Source organism: Curcuma longa, chromosome 3 (genome assembly GCF_044706935.1).
Source record: "Curcuma longa cultivar G26 ecotype Majalengka, Jawa Barat chromosome 3, ITB_CL_G26_1.1, whole genome shotgun sequence".
NCBI classification, from domain to species: domain Eukaryota; kingdom Viridiplantae; phylum Streptophyta; class Magnoliopsida; order Zingiberales; family Zingiberaceae; genus Curcuma; species Curcuma longa.
The window spans coordinates 1153859-1168344 of record NC_133863.1 but is presented as its reverse complement, the minus strand read 5'-3'; the positions used below and the strand labels follow the sequence as shown (position 1 = coordinate 1168344).

The 14486-nt window shown below is 36.1% G+C and overlaps 1 protein-coding gene across 1 annotated transcript; it reads right to left on the bottom strand.

Annotated features, from left to right (window-relative positions):
* Nucleotides 1-9978: 9978 nt before the first annotated feature.
* Nucleotides 9979-11370, bottom strand: LOC141824658 (trans-resveratrol di-O-methyltransferase-like). The gene is made up of 2 exons (XM_074711983.1): nucleotides 10531-11370; nucleotides 9979-10459 (listed from the first exon to the last, which is right to left on the bottom strand). Exons 1-2 carry the CDS (start codon nucleotides 11338-11340, stop codon nucleotides 10142-10144), a joined length of 1128 nt encoding a protein of 375 aa, XP_074568084.1. The 5' UTR covers nucleotides 11341-11370; the 3' UTR covers nucleotides 9979-10141.
* Between the last annotated feature and the right edge of the window lie 3116 nt (nucleotides 11371-14486).

Genomic DNA, 14486 nt, shown 5'->3' with positions numbered 1-14486 from the left:
TCAAGAGGATTCACTGGCACCTACACTCCAGCCCATTACCAAATTGGGATCCACGTGCCCGACCAGCACAACCGACTGCTACGCCCCAGGCATTAAACTCAGTGAGACGCATCCCGGAGGAATCGAACCGCGGAAGTGGCCTATGGAGAGAGAATGCGGTTACCAACACATCAAATGGGTGATCCTTTAGTCACCAACACATGTTAATCTAATTTTAATGAAGATTAAATAATCATAAATATATCATCGTCATTTAATTGTACAGTGTTAACTTCATGAATTTTGTTGTTGAATATGCACCATTGTTACCTGTGATAATTAAGGTTAACTATGTTGCCTCCCTTCCTCCTTGCTACCAATTGCAGCTCAATCACGTCTAAAGTATGGCATCAAAATACCTTGGAAGGCCAATCACCCAGCTTCCCCAGTTCAGCCAGTATCCATATCTTCACTTGACTTATCAGTGGGGGGATATAGCAATCCAGGCCTAAGCCCCTCTCTTGATCTTGACCTCCTTTGTCGGAGTTCTTCTTCGGCCTTTCCATATGCGTTTCCTACAGCAGCTTCCGAGATTGAAAAACCTCTAATGGTGGAGATGGCCACCAATGCAATGGAAGAATTCATCAGGCTAGTGCAGACTGATGACCCCCTCTGGGTGAAGTCGAGCAGTGATGGAAGGGACATGCTTCGAACTTGAAACTTATGAAAAGATGTTCCAGAGGCCCAGCCAACAGCTCAAGTTACTGGATACTCGAATTGAGGCATCGAGGGATTCAGTTTTGGTCATTATGAGTGCTTTGGCATTGGCTGACATGTTCATGGATGCAGTAAGTTTCCATCTTGCATGTGTAGAGAACACACCTTCTTGAGCGACATTTTAACACGAGTTTGATCATGTTTCAGAGTAAGTGGCAAGAGTTGTTTCCCACAATAGTTTCCAAGGCAAGGTCTATTGAGGTGCTGGCTTCAGGAAAGGCAGGAAGTCCAAGTGAATCGTTGATACTGGTAATGTTGCATCATTTACGCTCTTCTATATTGCATTACTTAAACCTTTGTATTTGTACCAAACCGTCAAACTCAGTTCCTTTATGCTACATACTAATCTATCCAAGAGAATGTAGATGTATGCAAGACCTTGATTGCTTCTTTATTTTTTTAGGAAGTTGCCTTCCTTTTGCAAGAAGTGATATCAATGTTTTCACTAATTAATTAGATTTCATGATTCTTGTTTCTGAAGTTACAGTACGTGCTGTAATATAGAAATTAAAAAAAGCATGAGATTAAATGTCTGGTTTATGGAGATTTGCTATTATGGGCAATTGAATCTAATTAGCAAAATGGTGGTGGTTGAATGAACACCCTAAATATTCTTTGAACAGAAAATAAGACATCCTTTGTTCATGTTGTAATTCAGTATCAAGTTGGATGATGTCCCAACTTATGAAAGCTCTTAGTGTTATAATTTCATTATACAATTCGTTTTAATTGCATTTAGAAATAAGCTTGGAGTTTTTTTTAAAGATGAAATTGGTTGTATTATGAAATATAGGAAGGTTAAAATTTCGTCCTTTATCAAATGGTATAAGAATTAAATTTAGTCATAGCTTCTCTGGTTTGCCTCATCTAGGGTCCAAAAATTATAATTTCACTCAGGACCTTTGTACAACCAGGACCGACTCTGCATGATGCAGCCATGAAACGCTAGTTAGCAAATGAATAGAATGTTTCCGACCGCCTGTTGTGAATAGGAGATTAGCCATTAATATAATAAACTTTGACCATGAAATCTTATGGACCGGGATCTCATATCAAATATGTGGGCCGACGAGGCCAGGTTTGGCATGGCGATGGCATGACATACGGTGCTTTCTTTCTTTCTTTTCGCAGGAGCAGAGCATCTAATTAGTAGGTGCGATCTCATATCATATCATGGCCCGTGATTGGAGTTGGCGGATCAGGCTAGTCACGACGACAAGGCTGGTTTCAGGGTTGGAAATAGCGTGACATACAGTGCTTCCTCTCTTTGCGCAAGGGTAGAGCTAAAATAGTAATGACAACCCATAAGCCGGGATCGGAGTTGAACGGAAGCAGGCTTCTCACGCCGGCAAAGTCAGATTTGGCATGCTTTCTCTCTTTGAACAGGAGCAGATCATGGAATTAGTTGGTGCAGGCCGTGGAACTCTTATGTATGCTCAGGTTTGTACGCGTCCGGATATTGCGTACATAGTTGGCGTATTAGGCAGATATTTAAGCAACCCAGGTATGGATCATTGGAAAGCAGCTAAAAGGGTTATGAGATATCTGAAGAGAACTAGAGGTTACATGCTCACGTATCAGAGGTCAGATAGTCTTGAGATCATTGGGTATTCTGACTCTGATTTTGGAGGATGCCAAGATAGTTTGAGATCCACTTCGGGCTATGTCTTCATGTTGGCTGGTGGAGCCATTTCTTGGAGGAGTTCCAAACAGGGACTCACAGCTTCCTCCACCATGGCAGCAGAATTTGTAGCATGTTATGAGGCATCAAATCATGCAATATGGCTGAAGAGTCTTGTCACGGAGCTGCGTATTTTGGAAGGGATTGAAAGACCCCTTAAATTATTTTGTGACAACAAATCAGCTGTATTATATTCAAACAATAATAGGAGCTCAACAAAGTCGAAGCATATCGACATCAAGTTCCTAGTTGTGAAGGAAAGGGTACAAAGTGGACAGATTTCTATAGAACACTTGGGTACAAACTCCATGGTAGCTGACCCACTGACAAAGGGTTTGCCACCTAATGTCTTTCTTGAGCATACTGCTCGTATGGGAGTTTTAGAGATGGATGATCTCTAGATTGAGTGGGAGTTTGTAATTATGATTGTCTTTCATTTTGTTTTATAGATAATTATGTATTTGTTATACTGATCAGTAATAAAGCATCATTCAGTTCATTACACTTTGTACAATTGAGTTAAAGTTTGATCTCACTAAAGCTAAAGTTGGACCAGTTGAAAATTGACATGAACAGATCACCTTGCATGTAATTTTCATGCCACTAATTCATGATTGATCTATGTCATTTAGTTATGTTGATGTATGTGACCATTGATAGGTTTAGTTGTGATTGATACAACGAAGACCGCTTTGATCCTATGTTAATATGGCTAATGGACGAGATTGTTAGGAATGTCCTCGGATTTGATGACAATATTGTGCACACTAAGGATATATCATTCATTTTAATTATATATATGTCCAGTGGGAGATTGTTAGCATCTATTGGGACATTTGTATAATTAATGAATATATATGGTCATCAAAATTATTAAGTCAAAATTTGTGGTCTAAATTTTATTTGGAATTTGACTTAAGGACATAATTGTTATGAATAATAATTGTGGATACCATTTTTGCAATTCTAATTTGATGAGGGGCCAAATTAGAAATATGCCAATCTTTATAAGGGGTTATGGTCCCCAAAAGGCAGAGTGACAAATTTATTTTTCTGAATCCCCATCGTCAGAAAAACTACGGAAACTTAGGAACTCTGCACCTTTTGGAAGATCATCCTCGGCTGCTAGCGATGGATTCCGAAAAACTACGGAAACTTAGGAACTCTGCACCTTTTGGAAGATCATCCTCGGCTGCTAGCGATGGATTCCGGTACGCTTCCGAATTTTGTTCTTGTTGTTTCTTAAGAATTGGATAGCAGATACATGCGTTGAGATTTCTCAACATTAGGAAAAATACCAACAGAACAGACTTACTACAATGGATATTTAATTTCGACGAAGTCGAGACAATGACTTCCCCGTAATGATCTTTGGTTTGGTCATACATACAATTATTGTGTTCTCACGGATTGGCTTAGTTGGCATCTACGTGAATATTTATTATATATAATAGATTTTTGGATTAATTCTTAATAGATATGAAAATATCTTGTTGGGTACCTCACTTATCTCTGGCAAAGGATCATTGCACTAGTTGCACTAGGAGATAGTATCTCTTAATTTATTCTTATATTTAGTATTATAGATTTTTGGGTCAATTCCTAATAGATGTGAAAATGCATCGTTGGATGCCTAAGCTATCTCTTGCAAAGGTTCATTGGATTAGGTTCATTGGATTGATTGCACTAGGAGATAGTCTCTCGAAATTTATTCCCTTTCAAAATATCTGAAGATATATCCTCTAAAATGGCTAAAATAGATGTAATTATCATTCACATTATACATAATAAATTTTCAAATGCACAATTCTCTTTTAAAATTTCATGTCAATGATTAGGGATGACATTTTCACGTGATATAAATTGTAGGAAAAAATTAAAAAAGACTTTAAAACGTGTTTTTTTAATTAAAATAATATCATATTATATATTATCTTTTTCAAAAAAAATATTTTAATATTGATGTAGATAGCTAGACTACTTACCTTTTTGTTTTTTTGCTACAATAGATGTAATTATTATTCACATTATACATAATAATTTTTCACATGCATAATTCTCTTTTAAATTTTCATGGCAATAATTAGGTGACATTTTCACGTGATATAAATTGTAGGCAAAAGTTAAAAATGACTTTAAAAAGTGTTTTTTAATTAAAATAATATCATATTATATATTATATTTTGATATTGATGTAGATCGCTAGACGACTTACCTTTTTGTTTTTTTGCTACAATAGATGTAAATTATTATTCACATTATACATAATAATTTTTCACATGCACAATTCTCTTTTAAAATTTCATGGCAATAATTAGGTGACATTTTCACGTGATATAAATTGTAGGCAAAATTAAAAATGACTTTAAAAAGTGTTTTTTTAATTAAAATAATATCATATGATATATTTTTTTCAAAAAAATATTTTGATATTGGTGTAGATTGCCAGACATACCTATTAATTAAGTAAAGTAACTTAATTTTTTTTTCTTTTTAGGCTACTTAATCAAAATTAATATATATATATATACACACACATAACATTATTATATCAAAATACTTTTTTATAAATTTAATTAAAATTTTTAAATTTTATTAAAATCGGTTTAATAGCTACGAACATAACTATTATAATCTAAAGCAAATTGTAACTCTAATGGGTAAAATTATAATATATTATAATTGTTACAATAGTATTAAAAAAGATGTATATATAATTTTGATAAATTAAGCAATTTTACTTTATTTTAAAATAGTTAAGACTATAGATCCTAAAATGATATTAAACTTAAAATATTTTTAAAATAAAAATTATGATAAAATGCTTTTTAGTTTTTTTTAAATAATATTTTTTGACGAAAACAATAGAAATAGGCAACCATTTACCTTTTTTTTTACCCCTCTAAATTATTAATCCTATAATTTTCACTTCAAGTAAATCTCCTATTTAATTTGTTATGGCCTATGGGACACCTCACTTCAAGTAAATCGGCTTAACTACCACGGCATCAAGATCCGTCTGCGTTTCTACATTTATTCTATGAATGAATTAGGAGAGAAGGTTGCTCACTTTAGGATTAATCGGATCGAAAGCCTAGATATTTAATTTAGATTATCAAAAGAATAACAAAAATTAAAAAAATAAGAATTGGGTGGGCTCAACTGTTATCAGGCCTGACCAATATGTGAACTGAAGGATCATTAAAAGCGATAGAGGGATGGAAGGGGGTGAATATTACTTGTAAAATTATCATTTAAAAACTTTCATTTTGAGAGTTAGAATGCATCGGAAATAAGAAATAAAATAAAATACAAGAATATAAATTTTTTTACTTGGTTCACAGTCCGCAGAACTGTCACTCCAAGATTTGTGATCTGATTGTGGATCGATTATGAGTGGGCAAACACTAACTTTCTCTTTTCCAAATAACTATTCGGAGGTGGAGAAACTTCTTATAAATAAAGAATACAGTAACACTTTACCATACCTTTGAGAAATGAATGCAAGACAATTTTAAAGAAGTGTTACCGACAATAAGTGATTAATTAGAAAGTTTAACATTTCTTTTATAGGAATTTATCGGTTGACTAATCCCCTAGGTCGATCGATTAATCCCCTCGATAACTGGATCCAAATCTAGTTTATCAATTGATCGAATGCTTTTTTCGATCGATCAAACCTGCCACATTAGCTTTTCATCCTGGTTCCATAGTTGACTTGGCTTTTTCGATTGCCTAATCCTAATTTTTCGATCGCCTGAATCTCGTCGAGTCTATTTTGTATCATTATCCGATCGTCATGTCAATTTCCTGAACTCTATCTTTTGCCATGTTAACAAGATGAAGTCCACCTAGATAAAGCAACTTGACACGTCACCATTTTCACATACTATCCTCTGCCACGTCTGCATCCTGAGATTTGTTTTCGTCTACATCAGCTACCACGTCAGTTCAACATATACTTCAATAGCCATGTCACATCCCTATGCCACATCAGCTTTCGATCGATCGAATCTTACTATTTGATCGCCTGAGTCATTCGGTCACCTAAATCCTGCAAAATAATATTATCACAGAATACAATATGAAATAAGTTATGAATGATCTACTTAAGATAGTTAAGTAAATGTCTGATTCGACTTTAAAATTTGAGTTGGATTCATAGTTGAATCAACGCTTAAATTTTGTCCTCTCAATGAGAGTACATTCTCACTGTCTTCTTTCAGAAGTACCTCTCTTCTCCAAAACTTACCCTTCTGATGCAATAATGGAGCAATAATTAAGATTGCAAACATCAGACATGGATCAATCGTGTTCCCTAACATGACTGTGTCTCTTGCTATGACTTGATGAACAGAAGTTCAAAGCCAAACACGGTCTGATCGTGTTCCTTGACATAGCCATGTTTAATCAACCACACACATCCAATAGCCAACATGACCAGACCGTTCTTTCCAACACAGTCGTGTTTGGTCAACCACAGATATCCAACAACCAGCACGACTAGGTTGTGCTTCCCAACACGACAGTGGCACGTGGGTGAAGACCCTGATTTTTAGGGTTATTTTCATCTTTGCATTGATAGGGTTTTGGGACTTCTCTTCGTTTGGTGGGCAACTTCTCTTTGGTGATTTCCGATGTCTTCTATGAAATTTCGCTGTGAAAATGAGTCTGTAGAATAATTGCTATTCTATCCAACGTAAGTTGGTATCCGAGCACATCATATCCAATGGATGATCGTTATGATTGTGGTCGTAATAGACAGGTTCTGATTTGGAAAGTCCAACACCGTGATCGATTTAGGATGTGATGATATATTGAGAATTTACAACATTAAATTATAGAATTAATCCATTGTTTGGCTACGTAGGATTTTGAAATCATGAGTTCCCGGATCTTGATTTCGAGTTGACTTTCAAAAACACATATCACAATTGTGTTAAATTCCAAGATTGCCATTGTTGAGAGGAACGATATGGAGACCTTGATTTTGGAGTTGATCTATTTGAATTTTCTAGTACATTACCAGCTTAGTGATTCATTGATTAATTAGATTAAGGAAATGAAGAGAATTTTTTAAGAAATTGATTGTGAATTTATAAAATTCTTGGACCAACTTGAAAATTGCCGATTAAAAACATAGCATGATTTCCACTCTGTGCACGTCGTCTTTTTTCTATGTTTTTACTTATTGATGTTCCTTGGGCAAAAGCCAGAAGTGAATTTTTTTTTAATGGAATTGTCATAGAGACCTCTTATATTGATTTTTTTATATTAAAATGGCATCGTATCCCTTGTAAAATAATATAATTGGCCTCCAATATTATTTTCATTATTATTCTATCTTCCATCTAAATTAGGTATATATTATAGCAGTTGCGATTGAACTACCACATAGTTGTAGTAGCTACGATTTCATAGTTACTACAGAATTGTAATAACTACGAAATCATAACTGCTACAATTTTATTTTTTTTAAGATTAAAATTATTCAGAACCTCTAACAAACTTTAACGATATTTTTTGAGTCTAATTATGAATTTCACTAAATAATAAGTTATAGATATCTAAACGAGTTTTAATTTCATAAATTGTACGACGTCCTATAGTTCAGCCTGAGTTAAAAGTTATGACTTCTTAAAGTTTAAAATTTAACATTTACGCAATTACGATTTCGTAGTTGCTACAATTGAACTGTCATGCAGTTGTAGCAACTATAGTTTCATAGCTGCTATATAATTGCTAAACTTGAAACTTTAAGAAGTCATGACTTTTGACTCCGATTGAACTATCTAACGCATAATATATCAAACCGAATTTCATTTAGAGATTTATAACTTATTATTAAGTGGAACCATAACGACCTTATTTTAGGTAAAAAAACTTTTTAAAGCCTTTTTAAAGGCTCTAAATAATTTTAGTTTAAAAAAAATTATATGTAATAGTTATAATTTCGTAGCTATTAAAACGATGTTCTTTTAACTTTTTGTCCATGTTTTTTTATCTTCCCTTCCCAAATGGAGTTGCCCTACCATGGTTCCTTATTGTTGCTGCCTCTTGGCATCACGGTTGCCCGACTGCTACTGCCCAAAGTTGATTTCGCCAAATCTCCATCGATCTTTTCTTTCTCGATCTCTCCCTCGGCTAGCCTACAATTCACTTTTTATCTTCATTTATTTCGCATGTTGAATTAAATCTTCTTGCATGACTCTGATTATTTCCCTTGAATTGGCACTTATAATGGCACTGCTATCGAGGGTTGTGAATAAATTGAGCTCGGAATACTTCTGCAAGAAGGTGAAATCTGCCACCTTAGCAGTCCCACACGGTTGGTCCTATAACCATCTGTGAAAGAGCTCGGAATACTTAATCTCACTTATGCTTGTTATTGTTTACCTTTTCAAGCTTGATCACAAGCAGTTTTAAAAGGTCCATGTGAGGGTCGAGAAGTGTTGAATTGCAGACTATTCATCTCCAATCTCAACGCAAGCCTGCGACAAGCTATCAGGTCAGTGTTTCCTCTGAGGCATCATCATTATGAGCCATTTTTGTCCATCCTAGGGCACACTCTCTGACGCCGCAGTTGCTTTTTATTGTCCTTTTGTTTTTTGTCATCCCTGATCGGCTCTCATTACAGTCGAATCCCTAAGCTTAGCAAGGTTTCTAACTTTTATTAGCTTCAAAAGCCAGTATTTCCTAGGCTACATTTGATAAGTGAGAATTAAACAATTTGATTCCAATGGCTAATTTGTTTGGCTAGTCCTATCGATTTAGCTAATTTGATTTGCTCGACATGTCGAATTTGAACAAATGTAACAATTCACGTTAACAAATACAAGGACTAACAATTATATTACATGCTGATGGTTATTAGACAAGAACCATTAGTTGTTCACTGTTACTTGTGCATTATTGAATTCATTGTTGGCGAATGATTAATAGATCTGGTGTTAAATCCCTGGTGTACGTCTAAATTATTAAGGGCCATAGATATATAGTTATTTAACTGTTCTTTTAATGGCTCAGAGTTTGAGCCTGACTGTGAATTCTACCCTTGAAATGACCTTCACTGTTTTAGATTCTGAATTAATCTCGCTGCAATACTACCAAATCTGTGAGTGCTTTGTAGCGTCGTGATAATAGAGCAATTGATCGATGCTGACACATTTGGTTATCTTCTTCAAGAGAGAGGAAGGGAGACACGAGAAACGACATCATTCCGTACGTGGAAAAGAGCTACTCTCTACATGAAAGTGATGCGTAAGCCGGGCACTGCGAAAAGGCCTCTAAAGCTAAGATTATGAGTATGTGTTTGACAAACAAGCTAAGGAGAGGTGCAGAAGCCATCAACCTACTTATAGACGAGCATATTTCAAAAAGATATATGATTAGCTAGCTAGATGAAGGGTAATCAACCTTAAGCAAGCTAAGTCCTCCTCCTCTATTGAAATTATTTGACTAAGCAAGATTTTATTAATTTCTTTATGTCTCATATATTACACTCCAATTACTTTTACAAAGATGAGACATATAGTTCTACATTTGATTTATTAATGCTTACTGGTGAATAAAGGAAGACACACATGCAAATACGTACATATATAGAGAGGCACACATACAAATAATACGTACATATATAGGAAGGCACACATGCAAGGCTGCCTAGCTTCTTCATGCTACTAGTATACATATAATTAACACTAGTCAATAGAAGAGCTGGATGAGAGAACGCAAACCCAAGATTGGTGTGATACTGTAGCCTGAGAAACCAGCAGCTAAAAATATACTCTTCCATTCTGCTTCGCTCCTCTCCTTCCCTGGCACAGGCCCCATTATGAACACATCCCACAGAAGCTGCGTCTCTGTCGTTTCATCATGAATACTTCCATCCTCCTCATTCTCCAATTTCATCACCATTTCGATAATTATCACCTTCCCTCCTTCCTCCTTTGGCGGAATCGCCTTCTTGCAATTTCGCAATATCCTCACGCAGTCTTCGTCGTTCCAGTCATGCAATATCCACTGCATTCGCATATGATGATTGATTATTAAGAAGCAAATTAAATGAAAGAAGAAGAAGATTATGATATTGCCTTGAGAATCACTGCGTCTGCAGGGGGGACGAACTCGAACATGTCGCCGGCGATGGCGGCCACCGTTGGGTTTCCTTGCAGTGAAGCCAGTACGTGCGGGAGATCGAACACAGAGCACTTAGTCTGCGGGTAGGCGTCGGCGATGGCGGTGGCCAGCGCGCCAGTACCTCCTCCGACGTCCACCAGCGAGCGCAGGCCCCGGAAGACATCGTCGCCGCACTGTCCGAGGATCAATTTCGCCATGAAGTTGGCATCGGAGGCCATGCCCCGGTTGAAATTAACGTTGAACTCGGGGTTGTTTCCGGTAAACTCGAACAATGGCTTCCCATGGAAGAGGTCGAAGGCTGTGGGTGTGGGGGGTTCGTCGGCGGTGGTGAACCACCTGCTCAAGCAGTGATGGGGGTCGACAAAGACCGGGTCGATCATTGCGAGCACGAACGGGGACATGTTCTCTGCTTTGCTGGTCACGAGAAAGGAAGCAGAGATGGGGGTGAGGGCGTAGGTCTCTTCTTCCTCGTCGCCGGCGGTCGACCTCGCGAAGAGGCCGGAGTGGACGAGCAGGCGCATGAGGCGGCGGAACGAGTCGGTTCTTGAAGGGAGAATGGAGAGCTTGTTAAGTAGAACGGAGAGAGGAAGAGGCTGACCATGGCGGTAGATTTCGTCGGCGATGCCGAGCTCGGCGGCGCACTTGAGGGACAGGGAATTGACGTAGCTGAAGATGATGTTCCAGAGATGGTCGTGGCCTCTCGTTAGCTCAGCCTTAGCCACTTCATGATCATCTTGAATAGCATTCTCATTCATGGATTCCATTTCCAATTGTGGATCATTCTTCGTGGTCTATAAATAATACTCAATCGCAGGACTTTAGAAAAAAGATAGTGCTGCTGTGGTTAGGATTAATTGAGACGGACTTTCTACTTAATCTAATTTAATTTAGGCCACATTATATTTATTATTTTAAAAATTTAGATTAGATCATCTGTCAAAATTTATTTATATTTTTTGATTTATTTGATGATTAATAAAAAATTTCGATAAAATCGATTAATCATTTCTGAAATTAATTAGATGATAAAAATAAAATATTTAAATTATTATAAAAATTAAAAATAAAAAAATTAAATTCCTGTCAATAGATTTTTCACTATAAATAAATGAAAACGAACTCAAAGTAACCACCCCTTCATTCAGCAATAGTAATAGTGTGCTCCCGGCCGGCCGGGCACAACATAAATAGTAAAACATGAATCACAGAAATAGAAGTATTTAGGATCAATTTTCAATAATGATATTTGTCCGACTTGATTAATTTTAGAAAGTCCAATTTCAAGTGTTAGATCACTTATCGATTGGAATAATTAAAAAATAATAATAATAGTGAAAATACTCATTATTGGACGTAACTTGACATGATGAGTTAAATAGATAAGAATTTCTATGTTTAACAGTTGAATTTTGATTAGCGTACAGTAGTGTGACGTGGAAGGAATCGCTGCAAGTTCATCCTTTTGACAGGCGGATCGATGACCCTTCCCTTTCTTGATTAAGAGCTTCGTATGAACGCGTTCATGTGACAGTGGGATGAACCCCTCCACATGTATTTTTTTTATTTTTTAATTATTAATTTTAGGATGCTAATAACGAGTGAGCATTACGGATGCTCTAAGAACAGAAGAGATGAAGAAGAAACAGATTTGGCAAATCTGCTTGATGGGATGGGTTCTTTGATCTTTGAAGAAACAGAGCAGTTCTGTTTCATTGATGGTTTCGTTACGTTATCTTTCTTACAGAACAATCGTGCAGTTAAAAGTGTGCTTTAGGAGATTGAATAATCATGGTGCCTGTCTCTACATGTGAAAGTTGATATTTACGTAACGTAGGCAATTAAATGTTTAAAGCAATCTTTAATCTGGATCAATTGTCTGAGAACTTAGATCTCAGACATGACAAATTATGTGTTACTAAATAAGTTTCTTAATTTAAATGAGCACCTACATTTTTTTTCTCTAAGTAAACTATGATAATTAGCATGTGAGCAACTTTAATCCTAATTATATATATTATAGTGTAATCACATTGAACCTGACCTGCCATCTACTAATTAAGGATATTTCTTTTAAACTGAGTTCCATTTTAAATTTTTAAGGAGATACCAAGCCTTAGCTTCTACTTTCACTTAGGAAATCGTTAATAAATAAATTTGCTTCCACTAATATCGAAATAAATTGACATAATTTACCAAAATTCATTACTGTGTGTTTTTAGTGTTTGAACTTAGTCGAGTTGATGGTGTTTTAAGTTTATTTGTTCATCTGTTGAGTTTATGGAGGAACAAGATCATATTTTTATTAAGGAAGTTGGTAACATCACTGAAAGGAGCAAATTAAATCTTGTGAAAAATGAATTGATAAATTATCATAACATTGTCGATCAGCAATCAAAATCTACAGCAGCGGTCTCCACAGAGTTGAGAAAGATTTCGGCAGCGACCTGCAACTGTTGTAGCAGCTGCGATGAGCTGTTCAACGTTGTTATTTGTGGAATCAGGTGGATCAAGATAAGACTTTGGCAAATTGTCGAAAGAACTATATAGTTTGAATGATCGCTTTGAATTGATATATGCAAAGAGAATGGATGGTGTTTTATATTTAGTATTTATTTTTCAACGCATTTCTTCAAAGAGGAGATCGAAAGCGGTTAAATTGGAGAGGTACAGGAATCTTCACATGATTTCTGTGTTAGATTTTTTTTCCTTGTTGATCTGCGCCTTGGATTCCTGGAATTGCTTTCGATTTCTTTTTTCAATTTTCGGCTATGGTATAACACAGTTTCCATAAATAGTCATCCGTGTTCAAGATGATCCGCCGCTTGGGCCGGTGGGGGGCGAAGCTGTCATTCATCGCAGACCAAGTTCCTATATATCAGATTTCTTTAAGCGAGAGCAAAAGGAGATTCCGGTAATTCCCTGTTTCCTACTCCGCCATGGGCAATAAGAAAGTAATTAACTATTATCCTCGCTTTGTGTGGGTGAGAGACCCCGAGGATAGTTGAGTTGATTACGACGGAATAAAGTTATTGAAGTGGGTAAGAGTTGAATGTCGACGAAACCAAAGCAATGTTCTCTTTCATCGTGGTCAACTACAGCTTCTTGATTACCTCCTGATATATGGTCGTGGAATCAATCGTGTGAGGCCGCTGGGATGATGGATTTCACCTTTTTGCTAAAGAAGTGTATGTTAGAGAGAGAGAGCGAGCGATAGAGCGTACGCACTTGGGGTCATGGATATGGACGAAGGTGTTCTAGTGGACAAGAATGAGATTTCAATAACACTAATAAAAGAGGAGAAAATTCAACAAGAGGACGTGGAAGAGGTTACACAAATTCGAGGTATGATAAATCTCAAGTTAAGTGTTACAATTGTGACAAGTTTGATTATTATGCTAGAAAGTATAGATCACATAAGAAGAAAGTATATATAAAAAAGTAAATTATATGGAAGAAAGAAAAGGAAAAAATGGTACCCTGTTGCTAACATACAAAGATAATGAAAGAGACGAAGATACAATGTGGTATCTCGACACTAGTGCAAGCAATCATATGTATGAAAAAATAAATATTTTCGTAGAGCTTGATGAATTAGTTGGTAGCAATTTATCATTCGGAGATAAATCAAAGATCAACGTAAAAGGCAAAGATAACATTTTCATCCGCTTGAAGAATGGAAAACATAAATTTATTTCGAATGTTTACTTTGTACCAAATATGAAGAGCAATATCTTGAGTTTAGGACAACTCTTGGAAAAATGATATGATATTCATTTAAAAGATAACATGCTCTTTTTGAAACATGATATTGGTCGCTTGATTGCTAATGCGCCCATGACAATAAATAGAATGTTCTTGCTTAATATTTAAAATGATATTGCCAAGTGTTTAAATGCTTGCTACAAAGATA